The sequence below is a fragment of the Dipodomys spectabilis genome, unplaced genomic scaffold, assembly GCF_019054845.1.
Source record: "Dipodomys spectabilis isolate Male_0828 unplaced genomic scaffold, ASM1905484v1 ptg000504l, whole genome shotgun sequence".
Lineage (NCBI taxonomy): Eukaryota > Metazoa > Chordata > Mammalia > Rodentia > Heteromyidae > Dipodomys > Dipodomys spectabilis.
The window spans coordinates 741,499-763,447 of record NW_024871181.1 but is presented as its reverse complement, the minus strand read 5'-3'; the positions used below and the strand labels follow the sequence as shown (position 1 = coordinate 763,447).

Below are 21,949 nucleotides of genomic sequence, written 5' to 3'. Positions count from 1 at the left end.
CCTACCCCCTCCCTCCTTACTTCAGCTCTGCAACACTCAGATCACTAAGGCAGGACTCTCAGGTGACTTATGCGTTGCTGTGTCCTGGAGACTCACAACCACAGATACGAAATCTGGAGCCCGGGGGACGCTTGTTGGTTGTTGAATGCACTGTAATTGGGTTTCCTTTTTTTTTTTTTTTTTAACTTGATACCAGTGGTCAGCAGGGTCACTTTGGAGATTTCTATTATTATACAAGGACTACTTGAGTGATCATTATGCAAATATAAAGGTGAGCATGGAAAGTGGTGTATTATAAATGGATTTTTTTGTTTATTTTTCATTAACAAGATTGTTCCACTCTTGGTATCAAGGAGAGCTTCAGAGAAGGGTTGATGGGTTTGCATAATAATTCAAAGGATTCAACCTCTCACGCCCCTCCACCCCCTGTGTTGTGGGTGGACTGGAGCCACACTGAATGAAGCCCTAAGACAAGAAAAGGCACAGACAGGGCCACAGGGAGCCACAGGGCAAGGATGGATGGGCTCTACCTTAGCCCAACATCTGGGCAATGACAGAGATACATGGAACTTCAATAGTCTATGGACCAAAAACAGACATGTAAGGAAAAACTCCATCATGAGAGAGAGAAACCCCTGTCCACAGCCTCATTTCTGAGGATCATGTGGAGCCTACCTGTGGTTTCTAGGGAGACCTGACCCAGCAGGGCTACCTCTCCATCTGTGAATCAGCTTCCACCAGGAAGCACAGGACAGATCTTCAACAGTGACATCATGTGGCCGGGGATGAAATGACAACACTAGATGGGGCTTCAGCTCTGCTCCCAATTCCTGGAATTCAGAGACCAGAGCTGGCCTGCTTTAGACAGATCTTCAGAGTATCTGGATCAATTCAGGAGGGTGGAGGTCCCTGGGTGGATATTGAGCCTGTTGCTAACAAAAGCTTGGGATATCATTGGGAAAATAAGGTAAGAATTTGTGAAGCATTCATACATGATGCAAAGTGAATCCCACCCAATCCACGGCACTGATCGCCATTGTCCAAGATGGTAACCAGTGACACATATGGGCGGATCCTTTTCTGCAGCAGAATATCTTTGAAATTAATAGCAGTGATTGCATTCTGATACACTGGGGGCTGCAGTTACAGAGCTCTTACCCAGTCATGCTCTTCTCTGAGCCTCACGCCAGTCCTGAAAGGTAGCAGGGTGGAGGTGGTCCCTAGGAAACAGAGGCTCCGAGAGGGACATGACTTGCTCAAGGGTCACCTATGAGTCAGTCATCAAGATGCCATCCTGCCCCTGTTGTGGGTACCCAAGCCACCTCCCAGGGATGTCAGATGCCAGGCGTTCCTCCCTGCCGGCTCACAGCAGCATCAGGACCACAATGGCAATGACCATGAGGACTCCAGCCAGGATGCAAAGACCCAGGAAGACGATGTCACTGGTGTCCTGGGAGACCATGGTCACTGGACCCTCCGGCACCTCCACTTCATCCCCGGGTGGCGCCTCCTGGAGGTGTTCAGCTGTGGCAGCATAGGGCCCAAGCCAGTCGGAGCCGGACAGCAGGTGGACAGAAGCCTCCTTGCGTCGGGGCTCACAGCGGACTTCATACTCATGTACATCCTCCTGCCCGGCCGCCGAGAAGTCAATGTACAACACGCTGACGATCACTGATGTGTTGTTTCTTCTCTGTGGGGACCAGGGCATGTACTCACACCTGATGCAGCCTGGGCTGAGCCTGTTCCCCCACGCACCCGCCTAGCCCAGATTGAAAGCCTGGTCCAGCCACTGACTCCTTCCTATTGACTCGGAGTCTTGGCGGTTGCATCTATAAATGGGACAGTGTGAGAGTGGGCTGTCCCACTTATAGACAGAGACCCCATCTATAAAAGGCCAACATCCCATCTGATGGCAGAGCCCATGACCGTGTAAACAACAATGGCTAACACCCGGGAGTCATGTTTCAGGCTCTGTGTTTTGAGTGTGGGAATTCATTTAACTCTCACAACAACTGTCTGTCTTAGTGCCATTAGCATTCTCCCATTTTACAAATGGGGAAACTAAGGCCTGGTATTGTCTGAGGTCAAAGGGAAGAGATGGTATTCTGACCTAGACCTGCCCACTTTTAACTATGTTGTTTGCTGTCACATCTCACTCTAACCAAAGAGCAGATGGTCAGTCGCCACTCTAGGAAGGTTTGCAGAGGTGACTACTGAGGCCCACAGGCAATAACTTGCCCAGAGTGAGATCCAAAAGCAAATCTCCTGCCTCTCAGTAGCTTTGTCCCTCATGCACCGTGGGCTTCCTTTAGGAGCCTTTTCTTCCCAGTTAGCGAGCAGCAGCGTCTCTACCCTAACACCACTTGTCCTCCTGGATGGTACCCTCAAGTTGGGAAGAGCTATTAAAAAGCCAGATGGGAAGAGTGGATGAAAGAGACAGGAGTTGGGTGGCCTTGAGCTAGAAGGACATGTGGACCAGGGCACAAGAGGCCATTCTGGTGTAGTTTGTAAGATAGGACAATTCTCCTTTCTCACTCCAGATCCCCCACTGCCACTACTGCTCAGGCCACCCAGCCTGCCTTGTGTGTGGATGGAGGGAGGACCCCGGTGAGTCAGGCTTCTGCAACTCATTAAGTCACAGGAGCTGCCACGCCATAGGATTCTGGCCTGGACCCTTAGAAGGACTGAAAGAATGTTACAGGCAACTTGGCAGATTAGGGACCTCTTCCAACTTTGGATTTCTGAAGGTTCTAGATCTCTAGTCTCTAAAAGAGCCTTTGGTGTCCTCAATCTGTCAGCCTCCCTTAGCCCTGAGAGGAGTTTGTGACATAAGTTTGGGGGTTACAGAATCAGGACATGAGCAAAGCAGGACAGGACCTGAGACTGCAAGAAGACCACTGTGTGTTTGTGTGGGGGGGTCACTCTGAGCCACAAAGGATGGAGGGTAACCCTAGAGACTAGGAGTAGGAGGCTGGGGGCTTTCATGAGTGGCAAGGGAAAGGAATTGGGAGGGTTAGTCTCTAACGTTGTCACAGAGGGGTGCACGAAAGGTTAGCCTTGATATTTTTTATTGCATTTGGCTAGCTGAGTCTCCTTGACAGTAATTCTATGTAGATTGGGCCTCAGGGTCTAGGACTTTTGCAGGTTACACTAAGCATCTGAGCCTAAGACCCTCACACTCACATTGCTAGGCATTAACTCATCAGCTCTGTGGCTCTGAGCCTTGGATCGAGGGGGAGCTCTCAGACTACATCCCTACGTCCTTGGTTCCAGGACCTCATGAGTCTCTGGGAATCTTGGGATCCTTTGTCTTCGTCATCCCCCAATTTGATGAAATGTGCTTCTGTCCCCAAGAAAACCCCTGGGGATTCAGGGCATGGAGTGGGGTGAGACCAGAATGCCAGGATTCTACTTCCCTTCTAAGGTCCAAAAGATAGTGGCTGAAAGAAGGCTAGAGGAGGCAGGGGGAGAACTGGAGGGCAAGAGGCACATAGCTAGTGGTGAAGGGCAAGGAGTGGTTCACTGGAAGGAGCATCGTATCTGCCAAGCCAGGCTGCAAGACCCCGATGCCAACACTGGAGTGTATCTCAATAGAGGTGAGCCATGCTTCCTTCTGTCCCCACCTCCCTTCCTGCTCTCTTTCACACAGTCTAAACTTCCAGGGTGCCAGGCCACTGCCCAGTACTCTCTGAGAGCCCCAAGCCTCTGTTCACAGACTCCTCCAAATCTAAGGATGGTAGACAAATTTTATTTGTGAGCTTTGCAGCCTTCAGAGAGAGGGTGACCCTGTTACTTGAGGGGAGGAATAGCAAGGAACTTGAGTAATGGTTACCACTAGGACTTTTTTTCTTTTTTTTCTCTGACGGTTGTGGAGCTTGAACTCTGGGCCTGGGTACTGTCCCTCAGCTCTTCAACTCAAGGCTAGCACTCTACCACTTGAGCCACAGCACCACTTCCGGTTTTCTGGTGGAAAATTGGAGATAAGAGTCTCACAGACTTTTCTGCCTGGGCTGGCTTTGGACCGAGATCCTCAGATCTCAGCCTCCTGAATAGCTAAGGTTACAGGCGTGAGCCACTGGCGCCTGGCTTACCAGGACCTTTTTAGAAGAGTGGTCAGTGGGCACTGTGGGCTCTTGCTGGGCTGCCTGCCAGGTCCCCTCTCCTAACTTCTTTCTTTGAATTATCTGCTATGCTGAGGCTACACAGAGAAAGACCTCAAGGTGAACAAGAGCCTAGAAGGACTGAGTGAGCTGTATCCAGGCTTGTGCAGTCACTACTAGCAGAAGGAGAAGCTGGAGAATGGTAGGAACCTTTTAGCTTGGCTCGGAGGCCCTCCCTCCTGCCTGCCCTCCTTCCATCTTCCCCACCCCTACCTGAGACTCAGTGCCACAGGTGTCAAAGCGGGCCTGGATCCGGAAGTTGCTGCCGACTTCTTGGGCAGCACAGCTCCGGCTGCCCAGGTAAATCTTGGTCCGCTCCAGTGGGGCCAGTGCCTGTGCTGAGATCAGGATCTGGAAGTCTGTGCGGGAGCAGCTCACGTTCATGGGCACCACTGGGAACAGGAGGGGGAAGCCGGAGGGAGATGTTAGGGACAGGCAGACTGATCTCATGTCCCCAAGCCCCACCAAGGGAAGTAGATGGGAAAACCAACACCCAAAGTACAAAAAGCTCTTACAGAGTCCTCCAGAGCATACTAGGGGATATTTTACATGCACGACTTCTATTGTAAACTCTTTGGGACTGTGCACAACACAGTGTGTCTGATTTTCTCTAAACCCAGCATGAGTTTGGCAGTCCTGAACACTAAAGGAATGACTGACTGAGTATAATAAAGGCTACTTGATGGGCACTGGTGGCTTACACCTGTCATCCTAGCTACTCAGGAAGCTAGATCTGAGGATCATGGTTCAAAGCCAGCCCGGGCAGACAAATCTGTGAGACTCTCATCTCCAATTAATCAGTAAAATCCTGAAAGTAGAAAAGTGGCTGAAGTAGTAGAGCCCCCGCTTTGGGTAAAAAAGCATGAAGCTCTGAATTTAAGCCCCTGAATAAATGAATGAATGAATAAAAGCTATCCTTGGCCAGGCACGGATGGCTCACACATGAAATCCTAGCTACTCAGGTGGCTGAGATATGGGGATCTCAAAGCCATCTCAGGCAGAAAGGCTATGAGACTCTTGGGGAGGGGGGGATTCTGGTCATGGCCCTGAACTCTGGGCCTGGGCGCTGTCCCTCAGCTCTTCATCTCAAGGCTAGCGCTCTACCACTTGAGCCACAATGCCACTTTCGGCTTTTTTTTCTGCTTATGTGGTGTTGAGGAATCGAATCCAGGGCCTCATGCATGCAAGGCAAGCTCTCTACCACTGAGCCACCTTCCCGGCCCCAAGGCTATGAGACTCTTATCTTCAATTAACCACCTAAAAACTGGAAGTGGAGCTAAGCCTCAAAGTGGTAGAGTGCTAGTCTTGAGCAAAAAAAGCTCAGGGGCAATGCCTAGCCCCTCAGTTCAAGAGCCAGGACTGACAAAAAACTACCCTGGGGCCCTGCAATACATTCAGTCATTCATTTAGACATTTAACAAATATTATTGACAGCCTACTATGTGTGTTATTCTAAGTATCACTAATATAGAGATGAAAAGAAAGCAAATAATCACTGCCCTTTAGAGCTTATGCTGTAAGTGACTGGAAGGGATTTTATGCAAAGTACATGAACCTATAGAATGCTCTGAAGGAAAATCAAGCAGATGGAAGACAGGAAGAGCACAATGGGTTGAGGGGAAGGAGAGGTACAGTTTTGAAGAGTGTGAGGTAGGAAGCCCACACCTCTCCCTGAGAGCGTCCAGTGGAATGGACAATTAAGCTTGTTTTAGTTTTGCAAAGTGAATCTCTGAGTAGTGAACTTTTTATTTATTTATTTATTTTACAGTGGCTGAGTTGGGAGTGGTTGAGTCCTGTAGACTCAAAGGCTACAGGATTCCCAAGTTCACGGTCTCTCCCAACTATTTGGCAGTCGCCTGTGCACTCTGCCACCAGCAAGATACATGAGTGTGACTAAGTGTCGTGTTTGCTCTGTGTGTGTGTATGTGTGTGTGTGTGTACAGGGGGGCAGGGGAATGGCTGGCGGTAGCTGGTGGGAGGAAAAGGAGAGAAATCTGGCAGGCAGAGGCCCAGACCCCTCAGCCCCCTCTCCGGGAAATGCCTCAGACATATTTCAGCCTCTAGTGTCTGGGCAGGCTGGGATTTATGAGCCCGCCGTCTCCCACGATGATCGCGGTGGCGCTGAACTGTGTGTCACCCCTGATTGATGCTGTGGCTGCCCTCCCCATGGGGAGGCGGCCTGCAGCCTGGGCCCCATCTGGAGCCTGGCCCAGCTCAAGTGCCCTGTCTGACCCTGGACTCCCACAGGGACCTGGGGAGGGGGAGGAGGGGGTGGGGGCTCCTGTTCCAAAGCCCCTGGAACCAGAGCCAGGATTCGAGTCACTTCTACCTCAGTTCACCAGAGGCACTGAAAGGAGGTGAAGCTCCGTTTAAATCACACGGAGCTGGGAGAGGCTTGGAGCCTGAAAGTAAGTCTAACAGAGGCAGGACAGTGTCTAAAACCCTCTGTCTTGTGTCCTCATCTTATAAATGGATAAACCTAAGCGTGGAGAGCAGACGGGATGAGCCAGCTGTGCCACAGGGCCAGCCTGGAGGGCACCAGGCTCGCACTGCGCTCCCCCCACCGCCAGGATGAAGCCTCATTCTACACCCCTCCTTCCTGCATCCTACCATCATTTCCTGACCTTCCCCACCAAAGTTTCCTCCTCCTTTTCTTAGTTGGCAGTACCACTGCCCTCTTCTAGGATCTTCCAGACCATGCTAGCCTGACCTTTGCGTCCCCTCTCTGTGGCAGAACCCTTGTGCTCCAATTCTGATCCAATTTCTTCCCCACTTGGCTTCTTCCCTTCCCCCATCCCCCCCTCCCAGCTGACCTCCAATGTAGGCCACGGAGAAGCCTCTGCCGGTGGTGCTGCGGTCTGTGTGTAGCAGAAGCAGGAGCTGGTTGTGGTTGGAGGTGATGGGGGGTGGCAGGTGGCGACCACACCAATTCCCCAGCGGTGCTGCCTCTTCACTGTCTCCATCAAAGGCCGCCAGATGGTCAAAGTCACAGGTCCTGGTCAAGCTGTTGGGTTCCTCCAGGTCCACATCCAGGAAGAATACCTTGACTCGGTAGCCAGGAGGCAGGCGGATGGTCCAATGGCAGCGGATGTTGTTGGGGTAGGAGCCCGGGTACTGTGGGCTAGAGAAGTTGCCGCGCACAGCTGTGTACACCTCCTGGCATTCTCCTGAGAGTGAGGGGAAGGAACAATGGGAGGAGAGTGGGAGCCATCCTCTGCAGCCCTATACCTCCGACAGCAGGTGCTGTGGGTCCTATCACTACGGGTGGATGTAGCCCCATGGTCAGCAAGCCTGGTTCGAAGCATGGTTCAAACCTGAGCTGGAACTCTGGAAGAATGCTGGCTTGTTAGGAACTTAGTAGTCATACCTGATACTTGTCCTCAAGATGAAGCCCAAACTCCCTGGCTAGACAGACAAGGGAGTTCATGACAGGGTCTTGCCTCTCTTCCCTGATGCTACATTGCTGTGTTTTGGGTAAGTACCACTCCCCCGCCCCCCCCCACAACTCCCAACTAGTAAAGACTTGGTCCCAGTCCACGGTGTTCTTGGAAAGCAGTGGAACCTATAACAGGTGGGACCTACAAGAAAAGAGGGGGCGTGGTCTAGAGGAGAGATGGGTGGATCCTTGTCTGTCTCTTTCCTTTGCTTCCTGGCTGCCATGAGGTGAGCAGCTTCACTCCACCCTGCACTCCCTGCCATGGCGCACTGCCTCACCACAGGCCCAAAGACACCAGGCCAACCCATCATGGGCCGACTGCTGAAACTAAGCCAAAATAAAGCTTTCCGCCTTGTAATTTGTGCCCAGTACTTTGTCACAGCAACTAAGAACATATTGTCCACTTTCCACATTCAAGTCCTACTAAGCACCTCCCAAGACTGTCAGCACCCCAAACACTCTGTCCTCCACCCTTTTATACAAGCTGTCCCACCTGCTTGGAAGACCTTTCCCTTTCTTCTACCTCTGCCTAATTCCTTCAAGCACTGTTCAATTCTCTCCTCCTTCTGGATATCCCCCAAGATTCTTACAAGTCATCATTGTCTTATCCTTCGCCCCAACTATGAACACTCCAAAGGCCCATCTGCTCCTTTGTGCAAACATAAATCGTAGACCTAATTAACTAATGGCACAAGTATTAGGTCACAGTGTACAGAAACTTCTCTGAGGAGCACAGGAAGGGACTTACAAAAGAAGTAATGAGCTTATACTTTGGTCTTGGCTAGGAAGGAAATGCTGGAACATTTTACAGAGTACAGAAACCCTATGTTCCTGAGGATCAGGAAGGACTGATCCTCCCCTCTCCAAGCATACCAGGGAGGCAGGATTCTTCAGCACAGGGGTGATGGGTGGGGGGGACTGAGCCCCTCCTACCTGAGAAGTAGTAGGCCTTGAATCCCCGGCCTCCAATGTTGAAGTCTGACTTGAAGACCACTTGCAGTTCGTGGCCCAATGACGTGAGGGTGGGGGGTCTGGTGCTGCCACAGTAGTGGTGTCCGTGGGCGGGTCCAGGGGCCCCGAGCACTGCCACATAGTCATAGGTGCACTGCTCGCTGCCTTCCACCTGGAAGTCCATGAACACCAGCTTGACGGCGGCGGGTCCCGACGCGTGGATCACCCAGTGACATTCTACATTGTTGGGGTAGTTGTTGGGGTACTCAGGGCTGGTGAGCACCCCCGACAGGCCGGTCAGGACACCACCGCACACATCTGCAAGGAAGCCGTCCTTGACATGCCCTTCCTTCCTCTGGCTCCTGACCTCCCCTGGGGAACCAGACATCCCCAAACATGGGGCTCAAAGTCCCTGAGTCTAGGAATTAGATCAAATCTCCCTAATTGATGAGGAAACTGTGATGTAGAGGAAGATCTGAAGATGAATGGTCTCTCAGCTCTGCCTTCTGGGAAAGCAACCCAGCCTCTCTGAGCCTTATCTATACATTAGAAATCATAATGTACTAGGGTCTGACTGGTGTAGAGCTGAGAAGATGGGCAGGTGATGGTAAAGGCTGTGTCTTGCTGAAAGTCACCAGCAAGGCTGGGGGGGGGGGGGAAGGGGGAAGGGGAGGCGGGCGGCAGTTGGGGCACTATTTCCTAAGACTTGAGAATCTTGCTTCTTGTCCTCATGCTGTGTGATCTTGGGAAAGTAAATTCCTTCTCTGGCCTCAGAATATTACTGTTTGTAAAGTAAGCGTGTAACAGACAGTCTTGGAGATGCTCCGACACCACCAGCCTTAATAAAGGCTTAGTAAAGGCTTCCAAACAATTTCTGGGACTCCCCAGTGGTCCAGGGAACCTGGCTAAAAAGGTTATTCTTAGGTTTTACTTCAAACTATCTCTTAACAGTTAAAAGACAGCCATGGTCATGAGTTTTACATGCCATAGTTTGGGTCCCTGGAGACCATCATTAGTCATGTGTTTTTCAATGATTGGTTTATTGTCAAATAAATACATGCTACAAAGATGCTGCCTTTGCCTTTTTTAAAATATACTCTAGGGATTAATAGACAGTTCCATTCAACAGAAGGGTTTTCTTATCTAATAAGATGTTGGAGAACATGGCACATGGTAACATGATTTGGATATCGTTATATTCTAAAATATCCAAGGGACTAAAATTCCCAAACTCTGATTTGATCATCCCACCACCATTCTTGTACTAATATCCCACAATTCGGAACCTCTACTTTTGTTTTCTTTTGTTTTTGTTTCTGCTTTTGTTTTTTTGGTCGGTGATAGGCCTTGAACTCTGGGTCTGGGTGCTGTCCCTCAGCTCTTCAGCTCAAGGCTAGTGCTCTACCACTTTGAGCTACAGCGCCACTTCCCGAACCTCTACTTTTGACATGGACTGGGTGTCTCACCAAGTCCTGGGGTTATTGCAGGTGCACCCTGTGGACCAGGAGCCCTTGCTTGGGCTGGCATGACTAAGACCTTTGATCTTGGCCTTGAGTGCAGAGAGGAGGTGTGGACCCTTCGGTGGCTTGATGCCACATCACAGGATAAGAATCATCAGGGCAGATAGAAGGCCATGATGAGCCTGGACTCCAAGCACAGCAAGAGCCTCTGGGGACCAGGGACTCCTGGAGGAGGAGTTGGAGTGTTCATGGCAGCAGGGCCTATAGTCACCAAGACTATATCTGCCATGAGCACCAAGGACTCTACCTCTCCCTTGCTGTGCAGGAGAGCAGGGCCATCCAAGGTCACAGAACAGTCTTTGCTAAGATGCTACCTACAGGTCTAACCTGAGCCGCTGCCCTCCCCCTCCTCCAGCCCAGGGCCAGCCTCTCTGCTGCTGAGACTCCACTCACCTTTCTGGTAAGCTGCAGAAAAGCCATGGCTGGCCACATGCTTGTCTGAGTGGAAGACGATGGACATGACATGCCAGGAGGAGGAGAAGGGCGGTGGGGGCACCTGGCCGCAGAACCTCCCCAGCAGGTTGCCCTTGTCTCCAGAGGCCCCGTTGTAGATCTCCAGGAAGTCGAAGCCGCAGGTGTCATGGTACTCCAGGTCAAAGGCATGAAAGGTGAGCAGCACAGAGGATCCCTCAGCCACCACAATCAGCCAGCTGCACTCTGTGTTATAAGGGTATAGTCTTGGGAAGTTGGGGCTGGAGAAGTTTCCAGAAGGTGCTGAGAGTACACCTCCACATTTGACACCTGGGGCAAGAGAGAAGGATGGCTCCAGTTGGCGCACATATATATATATATATATATATATATATATATATATATATATATATATATATATATATATATATATATATATATATATATATATATATATACAGACAGACAGACAGACAGACAGAGAGCGCACAAAGCACAAGCCATAGCCACCAAGTCAATTCACACATCCATGTATTTGCATGTCCTTCAAATACTGGATATTGAAGCATTCTTTGCTCCATTCAACAAATATTGTTTGAATACTAGACATCATTCTAAATGCTAGGGTCACCGCCGGAAGAGACCAGACAAGTGAAATGAAGAACGTCTGGAAAAGTGACAGGTACCACAGAGAACAAGGAAAAGAGGGACTAAAGAAGGGTTAGTGTGTCAGGCACTTCTTGGTGCTGTAACAAAATACCTGAGACAGAAAACATGAAGGAGAAATGATTTATTTTGACTCATAGTTTCAGAGGTTTTAGTCTATGGTTCTTGGCTCCAAAGGCAACATGTCATTGTGGGGAGGGTGGGTTGGAGCAGAGCTGGTGACCTCATGGTAGCAGGAAGCAGAGAGGAGAGAAGGGGAAGGGAGGAGAGGGGAGAAAAAGGGAAGGGAAAGGGAAGAGGGAGGGAGAATAGGAGAATGAAGAAGGAAGGTCCCAAGGATAAAATACAGTCTTCATCCATACTGACCATTCCTCCAATCATTTCCTACCTTCCACAGTTTCTACAACCTCCAACAAGCCATTCAATGGGTTAATCTATTGATTAGGTCAGAGCCTTCATGATCCACTCACTTCTTAAAAGCCTCATCCACCTCTCAATATTATATTGGGGACCAAGCCCTGAAGTCATGAGCCTTTCAGGAAGTACTTCATGTTTAAACCCTAACAGTCTAGGGTGTGCCTCAAATTCTAGATAAAACATTACCATCTGCCAGGCCCCTAGATACACACAGCAGGGAGTGTAGAGATTAAGGGTAACAATTCCCCTTGGTGAACATGTACACGACCCATTACCATGCTAAAAGTGCATCCTAATATGTACATTTTAAAAAAGGAAACAATGAAAGGAAACTAATAAGAATAATTTTGTCAAGGAAAGAAATCATGTCTGACTATCAGACCTCTTTAAATGCATTCTTCAGAGTTTTGACTTTGTAACCACATGAAATAATTCATATAAAATCAAAAAATTTAATGCACCCCCCAAAAATCTCAACCTGAAGCAAATCAGTGGAACTACGTATCAGTTGGAGACACAGTCACATGGAGAAAAATGATTATGAATGAGTGTGAATCCTGAGTTCTGACAGTACATCTCTAGTAGGACAGATCTCAAGGACAAATGAACCACAAAGACATCTTTAACTATGTGCAGTAGTCTTACTCTTAGAAACAATATTAAGTATTATTTATAAATATTACACATATGGATTAAAGCAAAGAAATATGTTCATGTCAATTGAAACTAAGATGTTCAGTGTGAAATGAGAGACGAAAAAAATATTACTACAGTCGGGCTGTGGTAGCTCATGCCTGTAGTCCTAGCTACTCAGGAGGCTGAGATATGAGGGTCATGGTTTGAAGCCAGCCCTGGCAGCAAAGTCTGTGAGACTCTTATCTCCAATAAATGACTTAGAAAAAGACAGAAGTGGCCCCGTGGCTCAAGTGGTATAGCACTAGACTTGAACACCGAAGAGGCTCAGAGACAGTGCCCAGGCCCAGAGCTTAAGTCCCCAGGATCGGCAAAAATAAAAATTATGTGTGTATATACATACATACATACGTATGTATGTATATATGTATGTATGGCATGGTAGCGTAGGGTCAGGGGGACCCAGTGAGTTAGAGCCCAGCCTGAACTATACATAACAAGAAAACATATATATCAGGAAAATTTTAAACTCTTGATTCTTGACATGAGTTGAAATATCAATATGAACTGATATTCGCTCCATCCCTTGCTCCCTTCCTTCTTTCCTTCCTTCCCTCCTTGTTTTGGTTTTAAACAGGATATAGCTATGTAACTATGTTGCTAAGACTGGTTTCAAATTCAAGATTCTCCTGTTTTACTCTCCTGAGTACTAGAATCACTTGTGTATACTATGTCATAGATTTAGTTTTATTGCTTTAAAACATTGTTTATTAAACAAGCTCAGGAGCAATAATATTGCAGTTGTGCATTATATCCCTAGGCTTTAGATTCAGATTATTGTGCCCAACTGAACTGGGGCTCCATAGAGAACTGGCTGGTAACCAGGTCTCCAGTACTGGAAATATATAAAATGCACTTCAACACACTTATCATGCTAAATAGGAAAGACACTCCCAAGGATTGCTGGGATTTTTGTCAGAAGACACAGGAACCCACTTAAAGGCTAAAGAAAATACAAGTTGGACATCAGTAAGGAACAATAGGGTCAAGATAGCAGTTTGAAGCTAACCCAGGTAAAAAGTTCCATGAGATTCTCTCAACCAATAAAAAATGAGGTGTGGTGGCATGTACCAGTCATACCAGCTATTTGGGAAGCATAATTAGAAGGACTGAGATTCATAAGTATAAAACTCTAGTTGGAAAAAAAAGAACTATACGACTAGAGCCAATATCCCATGGTGGTTTGCAAACGTCTGATTTTCTAATGGTATTTTTTTCTGTAGTCTTCTATAAATAACAATGTTCCCTCGCTAGCTTTTGAGAAATCTAGTCCATATAATGATGATAAAGTGGATGTCTCATTTCTTGCCCTTTCTACTTACCTTTCTACTTACACACACACACACACACACACACACACACACACACACACACAGAGCCAATAAGTGTTTTTCTTAATTTCTTTTGAATTGCATTGTAAATTCATTTGGGTCTTTCATTTGTTTTACAGTACTGAGATTCAAATGCAGTCTGGTGCTTGCTAGGCAGACTCAAGCCACACTTTCAGCCAATTTTTGGCTTTAGTTATTTTTCACATACGGTCTCTCATTTTTGTCCAGTCTTGGACTTTGATCCTCTTTCTTATGGTTACAGGCAGGAGACACCATTATTTCATGAGATTTTATATGCTTGATGTGTTTCTATTACAATCCTCTTCTTCCTTCTTCCCTTCCTCCTCCCCTCTTCTCTTTCTTCTCCCCTCCCTACACCCTTCTTTCTCTTTATTGCAGTATTTTCCCCGTAGTATTCACACCAGTAGCATACTGCTGATTTTACTTGTTTATTTGGTTCCTTGATACTCCTCTTTTTTTGTTGGTGGTGGTGGTGGTTGTGGGGCTTGAACTAAAGTCCTGGGTGCTGTCCTTGAGTTCTTTTGTTCAAGGCTTGCACTCTATGACTTTGAACAACAGCTCCACTTCTAGTTCTCTAGTGGTTAACTGGAGATAAGAGTCTCATGGATTGTTTACCTGGACTCACTTTGAACCATGATCCTCAGATCTCAGCCTCCTGTGTAGGTAGGATTACAGGCATGAGCTACCAGCGCCCAGCCTTTCTGTTTTTCTTCCATAAATATGTACACTCTCAGATCAAGGATCACTGTCGTTTTTTCTCCTGATATAACGCAAGCTGTGGCATACATAAAACAGGTGTTCATTGTGTATTGCGGACTGCACGCATGAGCGGATGAACTCGTAACTGTCCTCACTGCAGCCCTATATGGGAAACAGGCAGGGCAGCTGTTAAGAACTCCATTTCACAGATGAGAAAAACATCCCAGAAAGGGAGCTTCTGTCTGCCATCATTTGCTTTGGTCTACCAGTGCCTCTTCCACCTCTTGCAACCACAGGCCCCTGTTTTCTACACCACTCCCTCCCTCCTTCTTCATGTTCTCCTTTCTTCCTTGGAGGGCAGGCACATGACCTTAGCCGGGTAATCCTGCCCCCCTTCCCCAGTGACTAGCCTGAGGAGTGTGTGTGTGAAGTGTGCGTGTGTTCCAGGCTAGGCTCAAGTTGTGCTCCGCGAAGCCTTCTGCACCCCTCTATCTGCCTCAGGTGCTCTCTGTCCAGGGAACAGCACATTGCTTTAGGATGGAGGTTGGAGCCCTGGAAAAAAATCACACTGGCAGAAGGCAAGAATCATGTGAAGAGTGGAAATGGCCCTGAAGCCAATGGGACCTAGGCTGCTGCACCCCGGGCTCAGCTCAGCTCCATCCCTGTCTCCTGCTTGGTTACAGAGCCAATGCCTTTTCCTTTTGTGTTGAAGCTTATCCAGAGCAGGTTCTGAAGCATCCTGAAGCACACACTTGAATAACATCCCTGGAAGAAAGACACACTGGCCAGGCACGTGCCTTGCTCAGGATCTGCGCTGATTCTGACAGGAACCTTCCCTGGGGAGCACAGAGAATAGGTGGGGCTGAGGAGAGCCAGGCAGCTGGGACACAGCCACACACCAGTGCTCTGCCTCCCAGGGGCTCTGGGCTCTAGAGGGAGGGAAACCATCTTACTGAGGACAGCAGTATGGGGGAAGGGATGAGATTCCCAGAGGAGGTGATACTTCAATAGTGAGAAGGGTTCCTCGGAAGACCTGTGGAGTTGGGGGAGCAGGCACCATCCCTTTCTGGGGCCAGGACCAGGAATGGCATCTGATTCCTGTCTTTATGGCATGAGAATAAAGGGGCACTGTGTCCCGTGCCTATCTTCCACTGCCGTCCCCCCCGCCCCCCCCGTCCCCGCCCCAGCCTGCCCACGGGACAAGAAGCACCATGATAGTGTCAGCACAGAAGTCCTCAGGTCCAGCACAAATGAAGACCTTGTCCACTAGGCCCTAGCCAGACACATTGACCCCCAGTGTCCTCTAAAGAAGGCCTGGTGGCTAGAAACTAAGAGCATTAAGATCTCCCTGCCATCCAAGCTCTGACTTCCCAGAGAATAAACCCAGGCTCCATCTTCTTCTCTCCACCCACACTCCATGATCCCATAGCTCCTACCTTTCGTGGCTTGGGCCCTGGAACCTGGATGGAGCAGTACCACTGCTAACAGCAGGCAAGACCCCCACTCCGCCAGCATCTTCTCACAAGGGGCCTGCACAGGGCTACTGAGCTCAGGGGAGCCAGGAGCAAAGGGTCTCAGTCGCAGAAAGAGAGGTGAGGCTAGAAAGGCCTTCAAGTTAATGGTGGTGTGAATAATTCATTGGCCCTCGAATTAGTAAGCTGATCTCTAGGTGCTTCCTTCACTTCACGCTGCTAAGGTGGCCGATCTAGTGTCACTAGGCTGACACATTCTGAGATCTGTACTGGCCACAGTATAGAAGGAAGGGAAGCAGCTTGGGCCTGGAAGGAAATTGGGTAGTGGAGACAGGACCTGAGTTCCAGGGTCAGGGATCAATCCCAGTTTAGCCTCCGACTTGCCCAGTGACCTTAACAGTCAACACACAGGGGTGTTGCTCTTCTCATCTGTCCAGTGGGGCTATTCAACCCTGCCTCTGAGATAACCTATACTGAATTACACAGAAGGCACTGAATATATGCTATCACATAGAGTAGATGTTTACCATTGGTTTTCCCCATCCACCATTCCAGAGGAAGCCCTGAGCCTGAAATTTGTGGGACAAGCTTTCTTCAGATGTGAGCATTGAGCTCAGAAGGGGGAGGGGGAGAGAAGGGAGTAGTATGGTAGAATCTGTGGGAATCACATATTGGATCAGACTCATATTGGTCTGACCACGGGTGGCTCACGCCTGTAATTCTAGCTACTCAAGAAGCTGAGGTCTGAGGATTGAGATTCAAAGCCAGCCAGGGCAGGAAACTCAGTAAGATTCTTATCTCTAATTAAGTATCAAAAAGCCAGAAGTAGAGCTGTGACTCAAATGGCATAGCACAAAGGCTCAGAGAGAGCATCCGGGCACTGAGTTCAAGTCCCAGGATTCACACACACACACACACATAATTTAATTGGGCAACTCCTAATACATTATAGTGGCCACCGGGTACCTTCTGGCTAAGAAGAGGAAAGGCCTGTTCTTCACTGATCCAGGTCTTAGTCAGACCTGAATCTCATACTGCTGGCTGAGGGGCCTGGGAAAATACCCCCTGCCCTCTGAGGCCCAGCTTTGTCCATAGGGCAACAGCCTGCAGTCTGTGGGGACCACCAATAGGAGCCAGCCTGGGTCAGTGCATAGAAACAAGTGCGCTTGTTATTTACCCTAGAGGAACCCAGACATCCATCTGCCAGACCATATGTCACCTCTGGCCCATCCTTTCAACAGGAAGTCCCCAGGGAGCCCTGGACTGCCAGAGGAGGAGGCCACCTGGCAGGTGTTCAGCAAAGAGAACCAGAAATGGTTAGAAGCCCGAGGGCTGGCTTACCTTTAGGGCTGGATTGGCAAGAAAGAAAAGGTTTTGCCATTCTGGGCAATTTGAGGAGGGGGAGACTCTATGAAGCACCTACTATGTATGTAAGGAAGGGACAGCGAGAGGAGAAGGGCATGGTCCTGGGTGCTACCTCCCAGCCAGGACAGCATATAGTGTGTTCTCCACTCGCCAGAAGAATCCTAGGCCTGGGCCTTGGGGTAAATTCCTTCTTAGGAAGTTCCTGGCATAAGCCATTCACTGGTGGGCAATCCCAGTGAGTTCAGGGTGTGTGTGTGTGTGGTGGGGGGTAAGACAGGAAGGAAGGAGGCTATCTCAGGCTATGTTGCTAGGAGGGTGACTGCTCAGGCACAGAGCAGACAATGTCCTTAAATCATTACAACTAAAAGGTGAGGAAGCTGGGTGCCAGTGGCTTACACCTGTCATCTCAGGAGGCTGAGATCTGAGGATCATGGTTCAAAGCCAGCCCAGGCAGGAAAGTCTGTGAGACCCTTATCTCCAATAAACCACCTGAAAACCAGAAATGGCACTGTGGCTCAAGTGGTAGAGTGCTTGCCTTGAGCTGAAGAGCCAAGGGACAGAACCCAAGCCCAGAGTGCAAGCCCCATAACTGACAAAAATAAAATAAAATAAAAGGTGAGGAAGCAGATGTTTAGCTCTCAGCTCCCTGACTGCTCAGGCCTGGCCCCAAAGGTCCAAGGTAAGAAGCCCAGAGGGTGTAGAAGGGATGAAGTAAAATTGTGTGTGCAGAGCAATGGTCAATGCTTACAGACATGTGAGAAGGGCCATGGCAGCCTCTACCACTCACAGTAAAAGATGATCGTAGCAGGGCGTTGGTGGCTCACGCCTGTCATCCTAACTACTCAGGAGGCTGAGATCTGAGGATTGTGGTTCAAAGCCAGCTCAGGCAGGAAAGTTCGTGAGACTCTTATCTCCAATTATCCACTAGAAAACCGGAAATGGTGCTGTGGTTCAAGTAGTAGAGTGCTCTCCTTGAGCTGAAGAGCTGAGGGACAGTGCCCAGGCCCCAGAGTTCAAGCCCCACAAAAAAAAAAAAAAAAGGAGGCTGAGATCTGAGGTTTGAGGTTCAAAGCCAATTTAAGCAAGAAAGTCTATGAGACTCTTATCTCCACTAAGCTACCAACCAAAAAAGCTGGAAGTGGAGCTGTGGCTCAAGAGGTAGAGTGCTAGTTTTGAGCAAAAAGAAGCTCAGGGACAGGGCCCAGACTCTGTGTTCAATCCCTAGGACTGGTACGTGCACGTGCATGTGCCCACACATGTGCACGCGCACATGCATGCTCACGTACACATGCTTGCACACATACATAACAAGGATGTTCATAGTTATTATTGTGACTCCCAGACTTTTCCACCCCTCCGGAGCATTCATCCCACTCCTTAGAAAGAATGACAATCTTTCCAATCACAGGCCAACCCTGCTAACTGTCCTAGTGTCCCTTGGGTCTCCATGATCAATAGCTCCCAAGCTGAATACTCAGTTTCTCTATCCCCTCATTTATCTGCTATGTGTAATTTCCAGAGTCAGACAACTCACCAAGCCAGAAACATAGGAGCCTGCCTCAACTTCCCTTTTTCTCATACCAACGTGCACTGGTTACCCTTGAGTTTTACTACTCTTTTGCTTCTGAATGACTTCTGAAGCCATCACGACACAAGCTCATTATCTCACTTGCATTATTGTGCATCTTCCTGGCTGGTCTGTGTGTCTTTGTTCTCATCTTTTTCCTCCTCGTGGCCCACCTGCTCTCTACTCTGAGCTTTCTGGAATCTAATTAGACTATGTTGTGCCTCTAACTGGCTGGTCTTCTTTCCTTTCTTCTCCTCCTTCTCCTTCTCCTTCAACTTCTCCTTCTCCTTCTCCTTCTTCTTCTTCATCCCAATTTCTCCCTTCTCTCCTTTTTTCTTGACATTGCTCATAGGTTGGCTTTGAATTCTCAATCCTTCTGCCTCAGCCTCCCAAATATTGGGATTACAGGTGTGTACTACCAGAATGCTTCTGTGTGTTAGCTGGGTGGCCTTTCTGGGGATCCCTTCCTTTCCTTAGAATAAGTTTTTCATCTTGTTGTCTTTGTCCAGGTTTCTATAACTATTAAAGATTAGGAAGTTTATAAACAACAGACATTAATTCCTCAGAGTCCTGGAGACCAGAATTCTAAGGGCAAGGTGCTGGCAGACTTGGTGACTGGCGAGGGTCCATTTCCTGCCTTTGTTCTCAACATGGTTAAAAGGATAAGGGTCCTCCCAAGGGCCTCACCTCCTAAATCCATTGCCTTGGGTATCTGGATGGATTGCGGGGGGAGAGGGGACACAATGTTCACACCGAACCTGCCCTGTGGAATGGCAGGTGTGATAGGCATAGGGGTTAAGCCTGTAGCTTCTAGAACCTCGACCACATGAGCTCAAATCACAAAGGTGGAAGTTAGTTGTGTGACCTTGGGCAAGTCCCTCTGTCCTTCCTAGCCTCCGTTTCCTCACGTGTGAACTGAGGAGAGGGGCTGCAGCTGTTGGGCGCTGTCCTCACAGGAATGAGTAGGCAGGTGTGGGGTGTACAAGACAGCAGAGCACCGCACGGGCTGCGCTGAGCACGCCTTCCTGTCCATATTCCAAGTGTGGGAATCCCAAATGCTTCAGACCTCAGGTCTTGTCTTTCATTCTAACCCACCTTTCCTTGAAGTCACCTCTGAGCACCTCCTGCTGCCGGGCTGCCCCTCCCTCCAATCAGAACTTGGCCATCATTCTCTCAGGATCCCCAGGGGAGGTGATAGGGGAGGAACAAAGGCTGCTGCCTGCCAAGGTATGCCTAAGCTGCCCACAGCAGAGTCAGCTCTTGGTGCCTGCGCTCTGTCAGTGTCCCGCTGAGCCTGAGGACCTACTCTGCAAGGTCTGGGAGGTATGGTATCTTGGCATAAGGTGACTCTCTTCAGTATGGCTGGCTCTGCAGCCCCCAGAACTTAAGGGCTCAGGGGACCTCAGTGAAGGGTGTGAGCCCCCCAAGATGTAAGTATGCTTCCAAGGGAGGGTGCCGATGCCGTGTGCGCCCGTTTCTGTCATCACCTGGCTGTGCTGTTTTCTGGTTGTCTAGGCACAGGGCCTTCAGTGCACTGTCTGTGTGTGGCTGTCCTTTTCTGGCTGTGAAGATGCTCTGTGTGACGGCACCCACGCTGTCTGTGTTCTTTTTTTTTTTTTTTTGTCAGTCATGGGGCTTGAACTCTGGGCCTGGGCACTGTCCCTCAGCTCTTCAGCTCAAGGCAAGCGCTCTACCACTTGAGCTACAGCGCCACTTCCGCTTTTCTGGTGGTTTATTGGAAATAGGAGTCTTGCGGTCTCTCCTTCCCGGGCTGGATTTGAACCGCGATCCTCAGATCTCAGCCTCCTGAGCAGCTAGGATTACAGGCGTGAGCCACCAGCGCCCGGCCCGTTTGTGTTTCTTGTACTCACATCCATCTGTGTGCATACACCTGGATCACACATGCTGATCGGTGTATTCCCACTGTGGATGTGTGCACTTCTCCCTCTGGAGATAAGCAAGGTAAGTAAATGTCCCCTGAGGCGTGGACAGCCACAGCTCAGAGCTGTGTGTGCATGGCCATCCCAGTGACCGTCGTCCCTCTGTGTGCACAGTCTGTAAGTCTGCAGGCGTACAGATCTTTGCTTCTTGGGGTGTGCACATCTGTGCCTGGTACATATAACAATGGAAACAGGTGCTCACACCCCTTGGGGATACACATCTGTGCATCTCCACGCATGTCTCTGTATATCCCGGGGTACATGCCTGTAGTATCTGTTCTGTCACTGGTGGCTGGATACAGGGATGATTCCCAGAAGATAGCAAGGGTGCTGCTTAGTGCTGTTCTACTAAGGCCTGGGTTTGGGAAGAGGTTACTCCTGAATCCTAAGAGTTATATCTTTCTCTTAATGGTTGGGGGAATTTCCCATGACTATGGGCCCTGTGATAGAGGCCAGGAGGTAGGGACACCAGGGAGCAGCATCTGTCCTCTGCATCCTGCCTGGTATGAGGGGCATATTGTGCTCCGTACTTCTATGGGAGCCTGACAGGAAACCTTGGGGGCTATACAGTGGGAGTGGGAATGTGGTTCTTAGATGATGGAGGAGGGGAAGGAGAAAAGAAGCAGAACACAGGAGAAAGAGGTGAAGGGTCCAAGAGATGAATAAATACAAGAGGCGGAGAAAGCCAAGTGTGGTGGCACCCACCTATAATCTCAGCACTTGGGATACCATATCTCTCTGAATCTCTATTTTTCTTTCACAGTCACTCTGTCCTGTTCCTGTTCCCAAAGGCTGGGGTGTGAATGCCAACTGCCAGGAATGATGTCCCAGAAGGCCAGACAGGACAAGGACAAGATTTCCCAGGGGTTTCCAGACAAGAGTGTAACCTTCACAGCCTCTAGCTCCTGGGCCAATGGGAAAAAAGTGAGAAGGGGGGGGAGGGGCTGGAATTGCTGTCATGTGTACTTTGTGTCCCAGGGACCACATCTCATTTAGTTTGGCAGAGAAGGGGGGGGGGTGTCTGTCCCCAAGCCACTGATGAGGGAAAGAAGGTCCTGAACCCTAAAGTCTTGCCCCAGAGCTAGGGCTGGACAGAGACAGCACCTGCTATCCTGAAACAGAATAGGATAGGGGGTCAGAAAGAGAAGGGGCCTCCCATGGAGCTGCTAGTCCCCAACAGTGCTCGGGCACGGCCATCAGCCACAGTTTAGGGGAGAGGTTTGGGTTCAGACTGAGAAACCCATGCCCGTCTTCCTGAACCCCGGTTCCCACTGTGTGAAATGGGGTTCTGAAAGAACTG

At 49.3% G+C, this 21,949-nt stretch overlaps 1 protein-coding gene across 1 annotated transcript; it reads right to left on the bottom strand.

Moving 5' to 3' along the window:
* Positions 1-1,363: 1,363 nt before the first annotated feature.
* Positions 1,364-15,820, bottom strand: Cdcp2 (CUB domain containing protein 2). Its single transcript, XM_042669800.1, has 6 exons — positions 15,742-15,820; positions 10,461-10,808; positions 8,530-8,865; positions 6,974-7,327; positions 4,374-4,552; positions 1,364-1,690 (listed from the first exon to the last, which is right to left on the bottom strand). Exons 1-6 carry the CDS (start codon positions 15,818-15,820, stop codon positions 1,364-1,366), a joined length of 1,623 nt encoding a protein of 540 aa, XP_042525734.1.
* Between the last annotated feature and the right edge of the window lie 6,129 nt (positions 15,821-21,949).